The sequence below is a fragment of the Scyliorhinus torazame genome, chromosome 13 (assembly GCF_047496885.1).
Source record: "Scyliorhinus torazame isolate Kashiwa2021f chromosome 13, sScyTor2.1, whole genome shotgun sequence".
Lineage (NCBI taxonomy): Eukaryota > Metazoa > Chordata > Chondrichthyes > Carcharhiniformes > Scyliorhinidae > Scyliorhinus > Scyliorhinus torazame.
This window is the reverse complement of record NC_092719.1, coordinates 113,782,553-113,805,248: the sequence shown is the minus strand read 5'-3', so window position 1 is coordinate 113,805,248 and position 22,696 is coordinate 113,782,553. Positions and strand designations below refer to the sequence as shown.

The 22,696-nt window shown below is 47.9% G+C and overlaps 1 protein-coding gene across 1 annotated transcript in view; it reads left to right on the top strand.

Moving 5' to 3' along the window:
- dnah1 (dynein, axonemal, heavy chain 1) overlaps nucleotides 1-22,696 on the top strand; it is a 1,119,271-nt gene that overhangs the window by 239,745 nt on the left and 856,830 nt on the right. Inside the window, exons 12-15 of the mRNA XM_072472076.1 lie at nucleotides 3,342-3,492; nucleotides 5,184-5,377; nucleotides 13,162-13,387; nucleotides 14,989-15,108. Coding sequence (XP_072328177.1) covers nucleotides 3,342-3,492; nucleotides 5,184-5,377; nucleotides 13,162-13,387; nucleotides 14,989-15,108 — 691 coding nt within the window. The remainder of the gene's footprint in view (nucleotides 1-3,341; nucleotides 3,493-5,183; nucleotides 5,378-13,161; nucleotides 13,388-14,988; nucleotides 15,109-22,696) is intronic.

Here is a 22,696-nt window from a genome sequence, read left to right as displayed (position 1 = left end):
TTGATAAAGGCCGAGAGGAGATCAGCTATGATCGTATTGGAGTGGGTCCAAGGGGCTGAGTTGCCTACTCCTAGTTCTTATGTTGTTACATCAGAAAGTTATAAAGGCTTCAGAAAGTGTACAGTGCAGATTTATCAGGATATTATCAGGGATGAGGGGCTTCAGTTATGAAGGTAAAGAAGTGGCTGAATAGTCTTTTCAAGATGATGAGAGCTTTTGATAGAGTAAATAAGGAAAGACTATGCCCTCTGGCATTTGAGTCAATAATTAGAAATCATAATTTCAAAGTCATCGGATAATGATTGAGAGGGGAGATACGAGAACTTCTTCAAACAAAGAACTGTCAGATCTGGAAGGTTCAACCCGAAAACTGAAGGAAGCTAATTCCAAACAAAATTAAAACTTTGCTGGACAAGTTCTTGAGGACGAGGAGCTTACGAAAGGTGAATATTTGGGACTAAACACGATTTATTTCAAACAGCCAGCAAAGGAGATGAGCTGATGTTTACAGAAGGTGAAAGGCTGTTTTTATTTAACTGAAAACAGCATTCTTCCAAACCTGAAATCAATTAAAAAATCATCGACCGCGAGGACTTCTGGTCGATGTCTGGGCGGGAGGCAGCCGCATATTAGAGGGCTCCTGTTCGGGAATGGCATTTTCAGGGTTTAACTCCCGGTCCCGGGTGCCACAGAAGCGGTAAAAGCAGGGAGAAGGCACAGTGAAGGGAAATGTCAAAACCAAGTAAAAGAACGGCAGTGAAAAAAGCTGCTGAAAGTCCGTCGGAGAGTGGAAAGGTCACCGCGGGGACAGCAAGAAAAGTGGAGGCTGGGGCACCAGGGGAGGCCGCATTGCCCATGGCTGAAGAAATGACTAAGGTGATGGCCGCGAAACTCGAAAAGCACTTCACAAAACACATGGAGGCGATGAGGAAGGAGATGGGGGCGGTATTGAAAGTGCTGGTGGAGGAGGCGATTGCCCCGGTGAGGGTGGCGGTATTGAGCTCAGTGGCGGAGGTGTGGGAGCAAGGTGAGGCGCTGAAGGAAGTAGAAGAGTCATTATTGCAGCACAGTGATCAACTTGCCTCGATGGGGAAGGAGATGTGGAGGTGATAGAGATCAACAAGGGTCTGCGAGCCAAAATGGACGACTTGGAAAACAGATCCAGGCGACAGAATCTGAGGATTGTGGGGCTGCCCGAAGGAGTGGAAGGTCCGAGGCCGACTGAGTATTTTGCCACGATGTTGGCGAAGCTATTGGGGGAGCGGGAGGATCCCTCCCGATATGAACTGGATCGGGCTCATCGGGCGTGGAGGCCTGTAGCAAAGGAGAGTGAGCCGCCAAGAGTAGTGACTCTGTGTTTTCGTAGGTACAGTGTGAAGGAGAAGGTCCTGTGCTGGGCAAAGCAGAAGCGGATGGTGCAGTGGGCTGGAGCTGGTATACGCATATATCAGACTTTATGGTGGAGCTGGCGAGGAGGCGGGCTGCCTTCAGCCGGGTGACGAAGGCACTGTACATCAGTAAGGTGCAGTGCGGCATAGTATATCCAGCTAAGTTGAGGGTTGTTTTGTTATGTTTCCTTTGTAACATAAGCGGCTTCCTTGTGTTGCATTTGTCAAGGAGGGTCGAGACATGTAAATAACTTCAACTCATTTATTTACACTATGTACACTTTTATAACTTGAGTTCGACACTACTGCTAATCCTATTGTAGCTACCTAAACTGACTAACCAGCTGCTGTCTTCCACGTGGTGGGTGTGATAATGAATCAATCCTGTGCCTCTCCTCACTGACTGTCTCCACTGGCCGAAGGGGGCTGATCATGTGTGTGGTGTCCTTTATGTATGGGTTGGTGTAATGCCCCCCTGTGGTCGTGTCACCTCCTTGTGTATCGTGAATGTCCATTGGTCACCTCCCATCTAACTTATCTATTGGTTGAGTGTGTGTGTGTGTGATGTTTCTGGTGCTCCCTCTAGTGTCTGTCTAGCTTACATGTATTTACAGTGATGCACATCACCACAAGGGTGACCTACAAATCCAAGGATTTTTATTTTGGGACGGCGGAAGCAGCGGAGGAGTTTGCGAAGGCAGAAGGACCGTGGCTGAATTGAGAAATGGTCATGTACGGATGTAGCCTCGTGCAACTGCATTTTTTCTCTGCGTGCTGTTGTATGTGCTAAATGAGCCAATGTTGTATATATTTGGACAAGGGAAGAGATGGGACTTTCACTTGCAATAATGGTTCTTTGGGGCTTGGGTGTGTATGCGGGATTGGGTGTGCTAAAGGGGATTTCTTGGTTTTCTTGGGACCGGGCAAGGGGGAAAGGGACCCAGGCGGGGGCCTCCACGCTGGCCGGTTTAAGCCGGCCAGTGAACGGGAGTGAGGTGGGGGGAGGGGCTGCGGCCATCGGAGCCTGGCAGAACAGGTTCCGATGAGTCTAGCCGGGGTGGAAAGTTGGGGGGAAGGAACAGAGGTTGGGGGAGGAGTTTTGTAAGAGGAGGTGGAGGGGAGGAGTCAGGAAGGGGGTTTACAATTCACGGGTGTCATTTATGGTACTCTTTCGGGGATTGGATGGCATTGAATGTTAGGGGGAGGGGGGGTGTGGTCTCTATAGGTCAGTGGTGACCATAGGCGATTCCTGATTCCTTTTTCTTTCTTTTCCTTTGTTTTTCCCACCATGGGAGGGTTTGTTTTATTTGATGCTTATATTGTCAGGTGGGCCATTGTTTGTGGTGGTGGGAGGATGGGATCATTGTTGTTGATAAGGTGATTGACTTTGTATTTGTTACCGTTTACGACTTGTTGGTGGGGTGTAAACTCTGAAGAAAATATGAAAATGGAGAATAAAAATATTTTACAACAAAAAAAACAGCCAGCAAAGGAACAATGGGCTGAACAATCTCCTTATGTTCTGTAAATTTCTATGGGATTTTACTGGGTCACATAGGGTGGAATGGGAGTTGGGGGATGGTGGGTGTGGGTTGTGAAATCTGGTTGTTTAGCAGGGGTGCCATGTCCATGGCCTTCCGGTCACCAGTGGCATTTTACCAGGGATGGTGTAGGTACCTCCCTGCTCTTAGGCCAATTGAGACCCTTAAGTGGCTATTTAAGGCCGCTGAAGGATCTCCTCTCGCCATTGCTGTTATTTTAGTGTTAATGTAAGCCTATTTGTGACACTAATAAAGATTATTTTACCAATGGTGAATGTGTACCTTGGCACACAGGGAGACGTATCAGCCCTCAGGAATGTTGCATAATTCACAATAATGTTGCTCTTCACAAAGTCATTGGGATTTGGATTGTTGGTTGTTTCATCTTTATGTTTGTTCTTTTGTATTTCAGGCCCAGGAAAATGCCTATTTTTATTCTGGACCTCAATCTAGATAATAGCGGGGTGCACTTCAGCACAGCACTGGATCGATTTAAACCTGTCGTAGTAGCTCTTTTTGACAAAGCAATCACAGCCACACAGCACGTTCCTCATATAGAAAAGGTAAAACTGATAGATTGTTATGCTTGAAATGATTTGAAATCTAGGAATTTTATGCAGAACTTTACCTCAGAAAATTTAACGAGGTAGTAGATTTGAGGACAGAGCAGATTGTACATAGTCTTCGGGAGCACCCAGCTTGAAAAGACGGCTTTCCTTTCATATTCCATGCTATTTACCAGCAATCAATTTCATTTATCATATTAACATCTCAGAACAAGAGGCAAAGGTGAGCACCGAGTCAGAACTGAATAAATTTAGAAGAAATACTGAAGGCATCAAATGTTTTAAAGAATCTTTTGAAAGAAGATCCTAAGAAGACCCTATGGTGAAGTGGTTTATGAGGAGATTTCAGCTGAACAGCAAATTAGAGTCTCCAAAATTGATTACTGATAGTGGAGCATAGTAGGCAGAGTGCAAATATTAAATCCAGAGTCAAAAGAACAGAGTGAGGATTTCCCAGATAGGATGGAGAGGGATTGAGGAAAGATATGATGAGAATTGTGAAATTGATTTGCCAGGTCACTGGGAGCTGGTAGAAATGGGGGAGGACTGGTGTCAGGATCTTTTTGGAAAATTATTCTGAATTAGTTGAAATTTGCAATGGATGGAGTGGAGTAGCTGATAAGGGGAGAATGTTTGAGAATGATTAGGAAGAGAGAACTGCAAGGAGGAAAACCATTAAGAAACATCTGGATCTCCTCATTTTCAATGATTTTTCATTTTATTGTAATATTTAGTTTGACCTGCAGGCATGTTTCAGATGTGGCCTGGAAGTCTGGAATGCAGTGCTTGAACACTGCAGCAGGAGGATTCTTAACAAACATAAGGATCGGGGCCTTGAACAGCCATAAGTAGAATTACATAGAACTTTACAGTACAGAAACAGACTACTCAACCCAACAGCTCTGTGCTCGAACCTACTTCATGTCACCCCATCAACACAGCCTTCTGTTCCTCCCTTCCTTGTGTATTTATTTATTTTTTAAAAATATATTTTTATTCCTCCTTTTTCACATTTTCTCCCACCAACAATAAACAATAAGCAGTAACAAATATATTGTCAATGCCCAGATCAACAACAGCAATCCCATCCTCCCACCAATCCCCAAACAACTGCCCGCATGTTAACATAAACAAATAACAAAAAGGAATCAAGAATCACCCATAGTCACCATTAACACATACAGTTCCCCTCCCCCAACCCTCCCAACCACCCCCCCAATGTTGATGTTACCCAATTCTTGAAAGTGCATAAAGAATAAGCTCATGAATTGTAGAACCCCTCCATCGTTCCCCTCAGTTCAAACTTAACCTTCTCAAGAATCAAGAATTCTTTACCGCAGAGAGCTGCAAAGCTTGGCTCGTTAAGTATGTTCAAGGCTGGGGAAGAGAGATTTTTCATCAGTAAGGGAATCATGGGTCATGGGGATAAGGCAGGAAAGTGGAGTTGTGGATTATTTTGTCAGATCAGCCATGATCTCATTGAATGGCGGAGCAGACTCGATGGGCCACGTGGTCTACTTCTGCTCCTTCTTCTTATGGGCATGTGCCATACAATTTGGATGAAGATTGCCTCAGAAAATGCTGAGTTCCCATAACTGAAGCAGTGACACGTTAGGTTTGTCTCATTGCATTATTGGCCACGTAATTGCTGTCTTTTTTCTTAATGATTGCATAATTTTATTTTTCAGTTTGTCCTGGAGGAGATGTTTCAAAGTGGAACACCATTGCTTGAGTCTGTGTGGCATAATGAGCCACCCGTACAAGAATTGCGCAATACAATAAAAATGGCCATTGGGAAAGCACTAATACCCCTGAAAAGCTATGCCAAGGAGTATGAGCAATTCATCGAACTCAACGAACTGGATATTGAAAAATATGTGAAGTGAGTAATGATATATTATCAGGATATATACATTTGATCTAATTTATTTATTGGGATTTACATTGTAAGGATATCATTACTTCCTCCCCCATTAGCTCAACAGGTAACTGCACCACATAACGTTGTACTAAATAATGCAGACCAGCAATATCCAGATTTGCTTCTTGGTTTCTGTGAAGTTGGTTGAGCTTGGTTTCAGCCTCAGTGAGGACACTACTGCATGCCCACAGTTCAGCAATGACCATTGGAAAGATTTGATTGTTATGTTACGGTCATTACCGAACTGTAATTATTAAGGTATGGGTCAGGATCCTCTGTTTGAGAAACTAAGTGCTGACGCCAGGACTGAATCGCGAGAGTGCTACGTCGACAAAAGTGGTGTTGGTCTTGGAGCGATACAGGACACATTAATGGGCTAGCACCGGCGGCACGTGGAATTAGTGCAATTCCAACCAATGCCACCGTCTGATTCGCTGGGGTCAGGATTGACACTGGAGAGCCTGACAGGCTGCAGAGCACCACACCCCACACACACTCATTCCAGCTAAGATGATACCAACCTGAAGAGCGGCCCCAAGATTAGCCGTTGCGGAGCTAAAGACATTGTTGGATGGCATGGAGGCGAGGCGGAATACCCTGTTCCTGAATACCCTGAGGTGGGAAGGAGGCTGCCACCCGCAGACTTAACCAGGTCTGGGCACAGGTGGCTGAGGCCGTGAACATCGTGGGCTCCACCGCCAGGACCAGAAAACAGTGCAGGAAGAAGCTGCATGATCGCCTCAGGGCGCCCGTGTGAGTCACCACTTCCGTGCCCCTGGTACCACTCGTGTTCCATACTCCCCACACCCATAAACCCCCCAGAGGGCATTGGACCTAGTCAGTGGGCCCGGAGAGCGGGCAGCCAACGAAGCAAGTGAGGCCCTGATGGATTGCGGTGTGCCTACGGCATATGTGGCACCCTCCCCATCACCCCGCACTCCCGTGACCTAACCATGCGTCTTTCCTTTTGTCTTGCAGGATCACCCGGCGACGGGCGCGGGGCTATCAGGTGTCCCCCGGCTGCAATCCCAAGACCTATCTGGCAACGAGGGGTGACCTGCTGGCAACGCAAACCCCCAGCCGCAACCCTGTGACACCATGGAGGACACATCTGGGGACGGCACCGGTGTCTTGGCACTGCTATCACCGGCACCCTCCACCACCCCAGAGTTACTCCCCTTGGTTGGGCACTTTAGTGATGAGACTCCTGGGGCACTATCTGGTACGCACCACACATGTCCTGCGGTACATCAGGTCGAGATAGAACCTTTGAGGGGACAGAGTCAGAGGACGGCTTGACCTCCAGGACTAGCTACCATACAGGCAGGTCTCGGGCTTCAGGAAACGCGGTCCCATCAATGTTGGAGATGCAGGCGCAGAGCTGGGGACTACAGCAACCATCAAGAGCCTGCAGGTGCAGTTGGAGGAGTCCAACTCCCTGCAGCGGTATGAGGCTGTGCAGACCATGCATGCCACCTAGGCCTCCACTGCACGTGTGGCGAAGGTATCGGCCATGGGTCAGGATGTCCAAGGCTTGGGGCACTCTGGGCGAGCTGTGGCTGAGGCACAGGACAGGGCGACCATGTCACAGGTAGCCATGTACCATAGCCATATGGAGATGGCAGTGCTGCTCCAGAGCTTGGCCCAGTCACGACAGGCCATTAGCTGTGCCCTTTGACGGCATTGGCCAGGTGCTGGCTGACCTGAACCAGACACAGAGGGACCGAGCACGGTCCCCAAGTGATATGGCACAGTCCCAGAGGGACGTGGCAGAGTCCCTGTGTCCATTGCCGTGAGCATGGAGACCCTGGTTGATTCGAAAGTCGCCCTCCAGGACTGGTAGCGCCAGGTGATGGTGGAGCCCCCGGAGCGCGCTTAGCCGCACCCCCATCCCTTTGGAGTAGCCCGGGACACCCTGAGAGAGGAGGAGGTGATGTGGCGCGCGCTGGTGACTCTCACAGGGGAGGTCCTGGAACACCTCAGTGCCTCTGAACCCCGCATATAGCCTGGCGCATCTGATGGACAGTGGGCAGAACAGGGTGACACCACACCACCTGTGAGACCCGGAAGACAGCCAGGCTCATTCAGGCCCGGTCGCTCTAGAGGATGGCCACCAATGGGCTCCCAGGTCACAGGGTGGAAATCGCAGCAGGCCATTTCCACTCCTGATCTACCACCTGGGGAAACACCTAGACGGAGCGTTAGGGCCCATAAGGCCAGAAAGGTAGACACCAGTTTGTTGGCATGGGCATTGTTGTAGTGGTTCTCTGCAACGGTCTGAGGCTTGCGGATAGGCGTCATCAGCTATGACCACAGCGGATAACCGCTGTTGGCCAATAGCCAACCCCTTACCTGGGGTTGCACTTTGAAGGTGTCGGGTACCATCGAGTATGCCAGGATGAAGGCGTCATGCATGTTGCCTGGTATTGGGCGCAGATGTGCATGATGAGCAGCTAGTGGTCACACACCAACTGCATGTTCATCAAGTGGAACCACTTTCGTGAATGTGAATGCCGGCTCCTCATGCGGTGGCGCTTGTAGGGGAATATGCATCCCGTCGATCATCCCCTGGACCTAGGGCATCCCAGCTCAGGTGGCAAACCGTGCTGCCCGGGCAACCTGATGGGCTCGGTCCATATTCAGCTTGATGTATTATGCTGCCCGGGCTTACAGGTTCTCTGTAATGGTGGAGATGCACCTGTACACAGAAATCTGTGAGATCCCAGACAGGTCCCCACTCGGCGCCTGGAAGGACCCCATCACGTAGAAGTTCAGGCCACCAGGAGCGGGTCTCCCCCATACTCCCCCTGGTTCCAGGTGCGCCATGATGTGGCAGGGATGTCACATGGCCCCCCTGCTCAGCCAGAGTCTTCGGCGACATGCTCGGTCTGGCAGATCCTCGAAAGACAAGCGCTGCCGGTACAGATGAGGCCTCATGTGGCGCTTCCCACCTCCTCCTCAGCATGTTGGATGTTCCGCTCTCCATCCTCCACTAGCTGGCCCTTGCTCCTCTGGGGCTGGTTCCTGTTCTGGAGGGTTCTCCCCGAGCAGCTCCTGTTCGTACAGCCTCATGGCGTCCGCCAGGGCTGCGGCAGCTAGGCATGTGCCAACCACTCCTGGTTGGATACCTAAATCCATTCTCTGTAGTGGGTGAAAGGCAGACATAGATTTCATAGAATTTACAGTGCAGAAGGAGGCCATTCAGCCCATCGAGTCTGCACCGGCTCTTGGAAAGAGCACTCTACCCAAGCCCACACCTCCACCCTTTTCCCCATAACCCAGTAACCCCACCGAACACTAAAGGCAATTTTGGACACTAAGGGCAATTTAGCATGGCCAATCCACCTAACCTGCACATCTTTGGACTGTGGGAGGAAACAGGAGCACCCGGAGGAAACCCACGAACACACGGCGAGACCATGCAGACTCCGTACAGACAGTGACCCAAGCCGGAATCGAACCTGGGACCCTGGAGCTGTGAAGCAATTGTGCTAACCACTATGCTACTCATGTTAGCATGGTGACTACCCCCGTGCCCAACCAGATCCAACGGGCTACACAGTGACCTTGTTTTGCACTGCAGTCCCTGCCCCTGCATGTCACCCCCCCTCTTCATCCACACCTCAACCCTGGCCAATCCTCCAGACATATCGCCTTCTGCACCGCGATCCTGGCCCAGTCATAATAGTAATAATAATAATAAATCTTTATTGTCACAAGTAGGCTTACATTTAGCACTGCAGTGAAGTTAATGTGAAAAGCACCTAGTCGCCACATTCCGCTGCCTGTTCGGGTACACAGAGGGAGAATTTAGAATATCCAATTCATCTAACAGCACATCTTTTGGGACTTGGAGGAAACCGGAGCACCAGGAGGAAACCCATGCAGACACGGGGAGAACGTGCAGACTCCGCATGGATAGTGACCCAAGCCGGGAATCGAACCTGGGGCTTTGGAGCTATGAAGCAACAGTGCCAACCACTGTGCTACTGTGCCGCTCTATGCCTGGCACCTGGGGCCCTTTGACCCTGGCAACCGTCCCTGCCGGCAGGGGTACCGTGGCTGGCACTACCCATGCCAGTGGTACTGTCCTGCGCACTTCCATGGGATCTATTGTGGTTATCCCCCTTGGGTGGGTTACATGGTACCTCGCCAGAATGGTGGTCCTAGTTGTGGCGGATGGGATCTGTGGGCTGTTCTACGTCGCACGCCAGCGTGGGCATGAAAATTGTACATTGGACAAATTGTAGGCTGCTCGGTGGTGGGGGGGAGGCACGCCTTGGTGGTGGTGGGGGGGCAACCATAAGGCTAGTGGTGCTCTGCGCAATTACAGATCACGGTGCGGTCAGTGGGGTGCGCTGCAGGATGGCTGCCTTACAGGCCGAGGCAATGACGGTCTATGCCTGGTCACCATGACCCCAGGGTCATCCCGACCCATCTAGCAGCCCATGGCTGTGCCTTTGGGAACATGTCTTATCTGCTCTCTCTCCCTCAGCAGCCATGGCGCCTGTTTCCCAATTTAAATACCACAAGTGAACCTCGCCGTCGGTAATTCCTCTTGGAGGAGGCGGAGCATCATGGGAGGCCCAGTGAATTCTGGGGCAGGCCCTTTAATAATATGCCAATGGTGTTTACTGTACAATTTGCATGCCCACACTGGCATGAGATGCATTCACCCCGCTGTTGAAGCACTGGAGCATGGCATTCCATGTGGCGACTGGCACAGCCTCTTTTCAGCTGATGCATGATTCTCTGCCTGATTGTGATTCGCGATCCCAGTGTCGTTGGGTGGAGAATCCCGCCCATGACGTTCAACAGGAATAGCTAGCATTAGAAGAATCAATATGTAGTTTACGGCAAAGAGACATTCTTTTTGAGGCATAAAACCCAATGGAAAAGTGATCCAACTGTGGCTAACAAAATAAGTTAAAGATTGGATTAGATCTCAGGAAGAGATTTGTAAAGCTGCTAAAAAAAGAGTAAGACTGAGGATTGGGAGCATTTTAGAATTCAGCAAAGGAAGACCAAGAAACTGGTAAAGAAAAACAAAATAGAATCCGAGAGTACACTAGCTGATAAAACAGTGTGGGAATAAACGGGTCATTCTCCGGTTGGCGTGCTGTGACTAATGGATACCACAAGGATCACTGCTTGGGCCCCAGCTATTCACAATCTAGAACAATGATTTGGTGTGGAAACAAAATGTAAAATTTCCAAATTTGCTGATGACACAAACCTAGGTGGAAATTGAATTGTGAAGAGGATGCAAAAAGGGGATTTAGACAGGGTAAATGAGTGGACAAGAAAGTGGCAGATGGAATATAAGATGGAAACATTATTCATTTTGGTAGCAAAAGCAGCAATTCAGAGTATTTCTTAAATGGTGAGAGATTGGGAAGGGTGGATCGGAGTGTCTTTGTTCATGAGTCACTGAAAGCTAACAGGCAGGCGCAGCAATTAATTAGGAATGGTATGTTGGCCTTTATTGCAAGAGGATTTGAGTGCCGGAGCAAAGATGTCTTGCTGCAATTGTATAGATCATTGATGAAAATGTTTATGCATAGTTTGGTCTCTTTACTTGTCATGGAGGGAGTGCAATGAAGTTTCATCAGACTGATTTCTCGGATGGTGGGATTGTCCCTTGAGGAGAGATTGAGGAGACTGGGCCTATGTTTTATCGAGTTTAGAAGAATGAGGTGTGATCTCATTGAAACATATACAATTCTTAAAAGACTTGACAAGTATATCTGGGAAGGATGGTTCCCCTGGCTGGGGTCGCAGGGCACAGTGTCAGAATAAGGGTAGACCATTTAGGACTGAGATGAGGAGGAATTTCTTCACTCTGGGGGTGGGGAACCTTTGGAAATCCCTACCTCTGAGGGCCAAATGCCCCTTGGTGTCCAAAAATGTGGGGTGGGGTTACTGGGTTACGGGGATAGGGTGGAGGTGTGGGTGTGGGCTTGGGTAGGGTGCTCTTTCCAAGGACCTCTGCAGACTCGATGGGCCGAATGGCCTCCTTCTGCACTGTAAATTCTATGAGTCTATGATTGACTACATTAATTCCAGAGATGAGGGGTTTGTCATATGAGGAGAGATTGAACTGTTTGGGCCTATACTCTCTATAGTTTAGAAAAATGAGGGGAGGTCAAATTGAGGTATACAAGATGATAAAAGGCAAGGATAAAGTACACATGGAGCGGATACTTCCTCTATCGGGCATTTTAGAACGAGAGGTCATAGTCTTAGTATAAGGGGTTGCAAATTTAAACTACTTCTCCCAAAGGATTGTGAATCTGTGGAATTCGCTACCCCAAGAGTGATGGGTGCTGGGACAGTGAGTAAATGTAAGGAGAAGTTAGACAGATTTTTAATTGGTAATGGATTGAAGGGTTATGGAGAACGGGAAGGAAAATGGCGTTATGGCTAGCATGAGATCAGCCATGATCAAATGGTGGAGCTGGTTCGATTGGCCAAACGCCTTAATTCTGCTCCTTTATCTTTATGAACTTATGTGCTGCAGTATTGAGGGAAGGTACCATGCAGAGGCCTGTGCTTCTCTTTTCAAGGCAGCAAAGAGGTTCTTTCTCCCAGTTTTTAAATTTGCAGTTTGTGAATTACAAGGGGAGATTATATTGGTGGAAGTGAAGATTTTTATTTCGCTTTTGATCTTTAATTTTTAATTCATTATCCAATTAATTTGCCTCCTTTTGCTGTTGAAGTCAATGTCAGAAAGTAAATCTAAACTACGGACCATATTCAGCTCCCAAAGCTCCTGCACCCCGAACTAGAGCTGGAAATTACAGTTAATTTTCAACCTTCTGGGAGGGAGTTTTTAATGTGGATTCCATTAATTGGGTGCATTGCATTGTAATTCGCAAAATTTAATTACAAGGTTCCTTAATACACTATTAAATAGCCCTAAAGTACAAAGAATTGCACAGTCTGTAATGGAGGGATGTGGTTTGATTTGCTGCTTGGTCTTCACATCCTAGACTTTTTTTTAAAGAAATGTCTAGGCATCCAACACCTTTCAATGATTGAGTAGAATACACCATGTGAAGAATTGCAAACATGACCCCTCATCATGCTACCCAAATTTACAATGAATTGGAGTACCAGTATGCTATGTTACTTCTGGTTGGCTGTCCATTGTGTTCTGCACCAACTGTAGGTTCTCACTCAAGCCTCACACTTGAGATTCTTGAGCTATTTACTTGGGAAAGGTAGTTAAGGATGTTTCCTATTCCTTAAATTTTGTTTTTAATCTTTAGAGTAGCTTCTCATAGGTCGATTGCAGCCAATGCTGAAGTGTCCCACCTCCCCTTTATGAGAATACCCTTCCCACCCAATTCTAATGCTTCCACTGGATACCAACCCAATGTTCAGAGCCACTGCTCCACTCACCATGGCTGTTTGGACTGTCGCCCAAACCCAATCCTTATGCTCCAGAGGTGGGAATATTGTCCCTGAGTCAGGCTCTAAACACGAGTCTGCCACTGAATGTCAATTCCGTATTTCAAGACCGTAGTCTAGTCTTTATTCACCGAGGCTGTCTGAAGTGGGACCCAACCTACAACTTGCTGATTTAGAGGTGGGAACGTTACCACATTACCAAATGCTGCTGCATATTACGTAAACAAAATTAAGATCCACAATACATGCTTTGATTTATAAAAGCATCCTGGATTAAAGAGTTAAAATTTCTAATCCCTGTACTTTTTAATTGTTTATGTTACAAACTGTAGCGCCTTTAGCAATCTTGATCCAACAGTTCATGAGGTGAAATTAGAAGTGGAGCAGCATTTGAAGAAGAAAGATCAGATAGAGAACACAATTCCGAGTACGATCACCATTGGACCCTTCACTATCAGTGTGGAATCATTGCGGACCAACCTTTCCAAAAAATGCAACAACTTAGCCCAGTCTGTATTGAAAGTGTTTTCCAAAAAACTTGAGGTACAAGTGGAAGAGGTATGTTTTCAAAAATCAGACTTTAATTTGTTGTGGTACCCAACAACTGTTGTCACTTAATTCCAGATTGCCCAATAGTCTGGTTTATTGAACCACCTGTGTTCTATCTCTATATGATGTACGTATAAATAAATTCCCAGGTGTTCTGATGTTCCTTTGCTTTTAAATGCAACAGGCGGCACGGTACACAGTGGTTAGCACTGTTGCTTCACAGCGCCAGGGTCCTGGATTTGATTCCCGCTTGGGTCACTGTCTGTGTGGAATCTGCACATTCTCTCCGTGTCTGCGTGGGTTTCCTCTGGGTGCTCCGGTTTCCTCTCACAAATCCTGAAAGTTGCGCTTGTTAGGTGAATTGGACACTCTGAATTCTCCCTCTGTGTACATGAACATGCGCCGGAGTGTGGCGACTAAGGGATTTTCGCAGTACCTTCATTGCAGTGTTAATGTAAACCGACGTGTGACAATAATAAAGATTATTATTATAAATGAACCAATAATTGGGCATATTTCAATACTGGGAAGTCAATAGATTTGTGTGATTTGAACATAGAATAATCAAGTTTGTTATAGGCTGAATCAAAATAAGGGATATTAATAGTTGTACTGTATACCCGGCAGTGGACTACTGGCAGAAATCTAGGGTGTGCGATTTAATTTTTAAAAATCAGAATCCGTTCTGGGCAGGGTTAACAGGGTCGTTCCTGGCGCTTGTAATGTGTTTGCGTCCTAGTTTGTCGGAACCAGTGCTAAACGGTGCCTGACTGGGTCTCCTCGGCAAGGCATGGTGGCCGTTCAATCCGACATAGACATAGTTAAGTGAGCTTTAAGCTCGTTTAACTATGCAAGCCTGGGTCGGATTCCAGATCGTGTCATCTCGCAAGATCTGTTTAGATCTCATGAGGAGTACTGACCATCAGGAATCCTCTCCCGGGATCTACCGGCCACGTTCCATCCCGATCCCAGCAGGAGGCAGCTGGTAAATCACACCCTAATGAGACTTTGCATAGCTCCGACATAAAATAGCAGATACCTCAGAATGTGTTACAAGTCCTACTTTAAGGTGGTTGGGTTAGTTTACATATGGAAAAATGAATGTCAGAGGGGATAAGGATGACTATAGCCAAGTGTTAGGTGAGAAAGAATGTCCAGTGGATGTACTTTCTATTCAAAATACTCCTCCAATTGGAATTACATTTTTCGAATGAGAGGCCCTATTTCCCTTTCGGTTGGGCATTAAAGATCCCATGGGACTTAATTGGCCGTGAAATGCTTTGGGATATTCTGAGGAAATTAAAGGTTCTATATAAACGCAAGTTCTTTCTTTATTTCTCCCTCATCAATGACTAAAATCCATACACAGCAGACTTATTCTAGAAGTGAGATGCTTCTCCGTGGAGGGTGGTGGTGGAAGCAAACTTGGAATCAACTTGCATAATCCTTATGCATCTCCTTGGTGCTTTTGGTGGAAGCCTGATGACAAAGTTGTCTTGCCGTTAGCTTAATATAGAAGGGATATTAAGAAAACAGGAAAATTGGAAGGATAATTATTAAAAGATTATTTGACTTCTGTGTGATGATTCAATGCGATTTCTATCTTTTAGATCAATGATGATTTTAAAATGATCAATAGAAAATTGTTTGAAAAGCCTAATACTATTGAAGACTTGACAGAGCACCGGGAATGGATGAAGAAAATTCCTGAAATGCTGAAAGCAAATGAGGTATGTATAGAAAAAACGTTGGATAAGAAAAGACCATTCAATCCATCAAGCACCTTTCTTACATGCACAATTATGGATTATGCTTTGAGAGAAAATGCAATATTCGTATTTCTTGATCCAAATAGCTATTGAAGAATATTAACCCACAATTGCACCTCTTATTTGTTATGAACTAGCTAACTGTAGACCCAATTGCAGACAGCAAATGTAGTTTGGTTCCTTCTGACCTCTATCCCTGCAGCACATGAGATATTAAGGGTCTACTATGATTCCAGACCAGACCCCAACAGTGGCTAAGATATTGGACAGAAACCTCAACATTTAATTTTAATTTTATAAGACTATGAGGAAAGAGTACCTCGCTAAGGAGCAATTTCCTGCAAAATAATGATATGGTATATTAAAACAAACTTTATTACTGACAGTATTAAAATATCTTTGACATCACACCAGAAAATAGTTTACAATTCACCCTTAACAATTCTAACTAATATAATGACACAATGACCCTTAACTTTATTTTCACTCCAATAACAAAACCATCTCGGATCCCAACCCAATTTTAAGTACAGTTAGCACTCAGAAATACTGACTGTAAAGAATGTCTTGGATTCTCCACTTTGAGAAAGAGAGATCTTTTAAGACTGCTTGAAAGAAAGAGATGTGACACCCTGTCAGAATAATGCAGAATATCTGGCTGTATTTCTTCAGAAACCTCAGCCACAATCTAACTCTGAAAACCTCCACCTGACTGCCTCAACCCCTGGCTTCTCCCATTAACTCCATCATCTTGCTAAGCTGAATACAATGTCTCTAATTAATTACTCCGCAGAGAACCTTCTTTATATAAATAAATGTCATTAGCCCAAACTTTTAAGATGCATTAATTGCACCTCTGGTTCCAAAAAGCCTAGCTGCTTTGCAAACCAAGATTTTGAAAACACTACTGCAGCAGTCATACACACATTAACCCAGGCTTTTATCCCTTACTCTACCAAATACATGTTATATCTGAAATTCCTACATTTATCACAGGCCTTGAAAGGATCAAGGTTGTACAACATGTAGGAGTGAGCAACAAAGAGGGGTGAGAGAAAGAGAAAAGCCATGGCTGGAAAGCTGGAAAGTTTTTTTTCCTGAGCTTGTTGGCTTGAACTTGTCCAATGCCTATAGTTCTTGAACTGGTGCCCATATATCCAACATGCTTTGGCAGCACAGTCATATACAGGACACTTTAAGTGAAGAGGATATAAAGTAATCATCCTCATATATGATTATATCACCAAATTGATAAGCTTATTCTATTCTACCTTAAAGGCATTGGCCAGGCCTGCATTATGGAAATGTAAATAGGCTAGTTATTTTGTCGCTTATGAGGCATTTGAAAACATTTTTGTTTAAATGTTATCAAAATAAATCTTTTCATGAAAACCATCTTAACTGTATTAAAACTTGTCTCAAATGATTAGTTTATTCATCAGGGAGTATATTTTAATAAATTAGTGATTCCAGAGAAAAATCTCAAATGATATTTTGACAAATCCAGCAAACCCAAATTGTAGCTTATTGGTTATAATGGCCTTGGATGTATTTCAAAGGCTTAACAAAATTGCTTGAACAAGCTTCAAGCCAACTTGCATGCATCAAAAAGGGACATTGTGATAACAACTACGATGACAATGGAGGATCACTAATACATCACCGCGTGGAGCAAGAGTTTCCCTGGCAACGGGCAGAGGCCCTCCCAGCTGGGATTTGTTAAATCAGCCCTTTCAATGCCAGGCCGAACCTGTACCAACAGTTCTGTTAGCCCCGAGCTGGGACTCTGTTGCTGTATGCCACAGTAATGGCTTTACTTTTGAGTTATAAATAAACAACATTAATCTTCCTGCCCGTGTCTTCTGGATTGGTGACGAGGAGCAAGGATAAGATTCTAGGCAGCCTAACAAGAATCTAAGAAGCTAACAAGAATTTATCTGGGGCGGTGTAGTGGTTAACGTTGCTTCCTCATAGCAGCAGGGACCGGTGTTCAATTCCGGCCTTGGGTAACTGTGTGTACTTTTCCCAATGTCTGCTTGGGCTTCCTCCAGGTGCTCCAGTTTCCTCCCATATTCCAAAGATGTGCAGGTTCTGTGGATTGGCCATGCTAAAATTGCCTCTTAATATCCAAAGATGTGCAGGTTAGGTGGGATGGCAGGGATAGGGCGTGGACGTGGGCCTTATTAGGGGAGGGCTCTTTCAGAGGGCCGGTGCAGACTCGATGGGCTGAACGGTCTCCTGTGCTGTAGGAATTCTATGATCTTCAATGAACCTCGCCATAAGTCAATTCTGGCAAGAAAAGACGGGGAAAATCCAAAAATGCCGTGATTTGGCAAGCTAGAGCCAATTAATGCAGGCGTGGAAGATTGCCCCAGTATGCCGAAAGAATGCAATATTTCTTTAGGACAAACGGCATAGAAGATGAAGACCGACAATAGGTGATTCTCCTGACCACTTGCAGAGCCCCAATATTCAGCATCATTAAAAACCTGACCTACCAGTAGCCCTGGATTTGAATTCCTTTAACTGATAGACTGAGTAGCGAACCACTGTGATCCTAAACAATCTGTGATATTGCAATGTTATAAATTCATCACGGCTGGAAGAACCTCTGGGGAATCAGTAACGGAATTCCTGACAAGACTTCGGAAACTGGCGGAATACGGATTATGGGTCATCCCTCCCAGAGATGCTTCAGGGACAACTAGTATGTGGGAGAAATAATGTCGCAACCCAGAGGAAACTGCTGGCAGGACCTACTCTGGACCTTAAAAGAGCCATAGAATTGGCATTGTCCCATGAAAATGCTGAGACAGGGGCCCAGGAGTTCCAGAGTTCCATGGATTTCTCCCCATAAAGGAGAACTGATTTCCCCATGCACAGCGCTCACATGTCCTTCCCGCCAACAAGTCAACAATCAGACACAAGGGATAAGGAGCGGGGTTGACGGTACAGAGACACCAGAAACAGATGGAGGATTGTGGAGAGCAAAGTTGCTGCACCTGCGGTTGTAGGGCAGGCCCTAGGCAAGGCTGCCAGAAGTCATAGCCACCTCAGGCCAGTGCTTTGCAAATCAACTAGTTAATGCAATTAAATTGTGTCACTGCCCTCAAAGTGTCCCCAATCTGAAACAAACTCCACGTCAATGGTCACTTCCTGGACATGGAAGAAGACACAGGAGTTGCCATCTCCATTATAGGGGAACAGACTTTCAGGAAACTGAGTGGGCATTTTACCCCTCGGCCTGTGGGATACCAGGGCCAGGGTGGACACACACACGGGAGCCATTATGCATAGTAAAGCCACCTGTTGTGACTTCCGGTTGCGGCGATGCACTGCTAAGTCGCACGTTTCGGCAGCTCCCGCTCTAACGGACTTTTGGGCTCTTTTTGGGAGCCCCAACGGAAATTTCTTCGGACCAAACCCAGTGTGGGGTGACGAAGTAAGGAGCCCCCCCTAGTGTGTATGGAAAAGATCGGTGGTAGTGGCCCGATTGCGAAGGATACTCTGGAGCAGCGGCAGAGAAGAGAAGGAAGAAGCAAGATGGCGACGGATGGAGACCAGACGACATGGGGGGCGGATCAGCAGGAATTCCTTAGACGGTGTGTGGAGGAATTAAAGAAGGAGGTGCTGGCGCCGATGTTGTTGGCAATCGAAGGGCTAAAAGAAACGCAAAAGGCCCAGGCGATAGAGCTCCGTGGGGTGAAGGAGAAGGCAGCTGAGAACGAGGATGAGATTCTGGGCCTAGCGGTAAAAATGGAGACGCACGAGGCGTTACACAAGAGGTGGATCGAAAGACTCGAAGCCCTGGAGAACAGATCGAGGAGAAAGAACCTCCGGATTCTGGGTCTCCCCGAGGGAGTGGAGGGAGCTGACATTGGGGCTTATGTGAGCACGATGCTCCATTCGCTAATGGGAGCTGAGGCCCCCTCGGGCCCCCTGGAGGTGGAAGGGCCTTACCGGGTCCTTGCGAGGAGACCCAGGGCTGGAGAACCACCAAGGGCGATAGTGGTGAGATTTCACCGCTTCACGGACAGAGAGGCTGTTTTGAGCTGGGCCAAGAAGGTACGGAGTAGCAGGTGGGAGAATGCGGTGATACGAGTGCATCAGGACTGGAGCGCGGAGGTGGCGAGAAGGAGAGCGAGTTTTAATCGGGCCAAGGCGGCGCTTCACAAGAAGAAAGTAAAGTTTGGGATGCTGCAGCCGGCGCGATTGTGGGTCACGTACCAAGATAGACACTATTATTTTGAAACGTCGGAAGAGGCATGGACCTTCATCCAAAAAGAAAAGTTGGACTAGAACTGAGGGACTGATGCTGTGGGGGAGATGACGATGTTGATGTACAGAAATGTAAATTGGGGAATGGGAGGTTCACCGTATCGGGACGATAGATGGGGAGGGGGAAGGGAAGAGAAGAATTCCTTTTTTCTTTGACGGGGGACACTGAGAAATGTGGGCGCCGGTGGAAAAAGTGACATAGGTGGGGGATGGGGAATGGGAACGGGGCTGGAGTGGGAGCTGCGCCATGGGGGGCGGAGCTGATCTAGGAAAGCACGGGCTTTTTCCCGCGCGAGGGAGATGATGGCGGGAAGATAGGCGCAAGGAGGAGGAGAGTTCCCCACACGGGGGGGGGGTCAAGGGGAGAGCGGGGGAAGCCGTGGTCAGCTGGAGTCAGCTGACTTTCGGAAGCATTATGGGGGGAGTAACCATGCTAGATGGGGATCTAGCGGGGGTGGGGGTGGGGTGGGGGGGGATAACTGGGTTGCTGCTGCTGGGATCGGGAGGGAGCTGGCAAGGGAAGAGGTGGTGGTCGGGACGGGAGTGCGCCGCCTGGGAGACTGGTGGGTGCGCGGGACCTGGACGTGGGACTGGCCTAGAGTAGGTGATGGCTAGTCGGTTGGGGGGTGGGGCAGCCCCCCAATCCGGCTGATCACGTGGAATGTGAGAGGCCTAAATGGGCCGATTAAGAGGGCCCGAGTGTTCGCGCACTTAAAAGGACTGAAGGCAGACGTGGTCATGCTTCAGGAGACGCATCTGAAGGTGGCGGATCAGGTTAGGTAAGGAAAGGATGGGTGGGACAGGTGTTCCACTCAGGGTTGGACGCGAAAAATAGAGGGGTGGCTATATTGGTGGGGAAACAGGTGTTGTTCGAGGCTAGGAATATAGTAGTGGACAACGGTGGCCGATATGTGATGGTGAGTGGTAGACTGCAGGGAATGGAGGTCGTGCTGGTAAATGTATATGCCCCGAACTGGGATGATGCGGGATTTATGAAGCGGATGCTGGGACGTATCCCGGACCTGGAGGTAGGAAGCCTGGTAATGGGGGGGGGGGATTTCAATACTGTGCTGGATCCAGGGTTAGATCGGTCTAGACCCAGGACCGGAAGAAGGCCGGCAGCGGCCAATGTGCTCAGGAGGTTTATGGAGCAAATGGGGGGAGTGGACCCGTGGAGATTTGCCGTTGGCCAAAGAGTTTTCCTTTTTCTCCCATGTTCATAAGGTATACTCCCGGATAGATTTCTTTGTTTTGAGTAGGGCACTGATTCCGAGGGTGGAAGGAACGGAGTACTCGGCCATAGCCATTTCAGATCATGCCCCGCACTGGGTGGATCTGGAACTAGGAGAGGAGAGGGAATAGCGCCCACTGTGGCAACTGGATGTGGGACTATTGGCGGATGAGGGAGTCTGTGGAAGGGTGCGGGGATGTATTGAAAGGTACCTGGAGGCCAATGATGATAGTGAGGTCCAGGTGGGGGTAGTATGGGAAGCGCTGAAGGCGGTGGTTAGGGGAGAGTTGATCTCCATAAGGGCTTACAAGGAGAAAAAAGAGGGCAAAGAAAGGGAGAGATTAGTGGGGGAGATTTTGAGAGTGGATAAAAGATATGTGGAGGCCCCGGACGAAGGACTGTACAGGGAGAGGCGAAGACTTCAGACGGAGTTTGACCTGCTGACCACAGGGAAGGCAGAGGCACAGTGGAGGAAGGCACAGGGGATGAGATACGAATATGGGGAAAAGGCGAGTCGGCTGTTGGCCCACCAGCTTCGTAAGAGGATAGCGGCGAGGGAAATAGGGGGAGTTAGGGCTGGAAAGGGAACTACGGTGCGGAGTGCAGGGAAGGTAAATGAGGTGTTTAAGACCTTTTATGAGAGGCTATATAGGTCCCAGCCCCCAGAGGGAAAGGAGGGGATGCAACAGTTTTTGGACCAACTAAGGTTCCCGAAGGTGGAGGAGCAGGAGGTGGCAGGTCTGGGGGCGCCAATCGGGGTGGACGAGGTGACTAAAGGGCTGGGGAACATGCAGGCAGGGAAGGCCCCGGGACCAGACGGGTTCCCGGTGGAATTTTATAGGAAGTACGTGGACTTGTTGGCCCCGCTGTTGGCAAGAACCTTTAACGAGGCCAGAGAAGGGGGGACTCTACCCCCGACAATGTCGGAGGCGATGATATCATTAATCCTGAAGCGGGATAAAGATCCGCTGCAATGCGGGTCATATAGGCCTATCTCGCTCCTGAATGTAGACGCCAAGTTGCTGGCAAAAGTGCTGGCGATGAGGATCGAGGATTGTGTCCCGGGGGTGGTGCATGAAGACCAGACAGGGTTTGTAAAGGGGAGACAACTGAATGCTAACGTGCGACGGCTGTTGGGGGTGATAATGATGCCCCCAGCGGAGGGGGAGGTAGAGATAGTGGCAGCGATGGATGCAGAGAAGGCATTTGATAGGGTAGAGTGGGAGTATTTATGGGAGGTGCTGAGGAGGTTTGGGTTCGGGGAGGGGTTTGTCAGTTGCGTTAAACTCCTCTATGGGGAGTGGCAAGTGTCGTCACAAATTGGCAGAGACGGAGTATTTTCGGTTACACAGGGGAAGGAGGCAGGGGTGCCCTCTGTCCCCATTACTGTTCGCGCTGACAATTGAACCACTGGTTCAAAATGGAGGGGGGTGGTTAGAGGGGGAGAGGAACACCGAGTGTCGCTCTACGCAGATGACCTATTGCTGTATGTGGCAGATCCTGTGGAGGGGATGACAGAGGTTATGCAGATATTGAGGGAGTTTGGAGATTTTTCGGGACATAGGCTTAATATGGGGAAGAGTGAGCTTTTCGTAGTACACCCCGGGGATCAGGGAAGAAGGATAGACGACCTGCCGCTGAGGAGAGCGGAAAGGAGCTTCCGATATTTGGGGATTCAGGTAGCCAGGAGCTGGGGAACTTTACACAAACTCAATCTGACGCGGCTGGTGGAGCAGATGGAGGAGGATTTCAAGAGGTGGGATATGCTGCCGCTCTCATTGGCGGGCAGAGTGCAGGCGATCGAGTTGATGGTCCTCCCAAGGTTTCTTTTTGTGTTTCAATGTCTCCCCATCTTGATCACTAAGGCCTTTTTTAAGAAAATAGATAAGAGTGTTATGAGTTTCGTGTGGGCAGGGAAGACCCCGAGGGTAAGGAGGGGGTTCCTGCAACGCAGCAGGGACAGAGGGGGACTGGCGTTGCCGAATCTGGACGATTATTACTGGACCGCCAATGTGGCGATGGTTCGCAAGTGGATGAGGG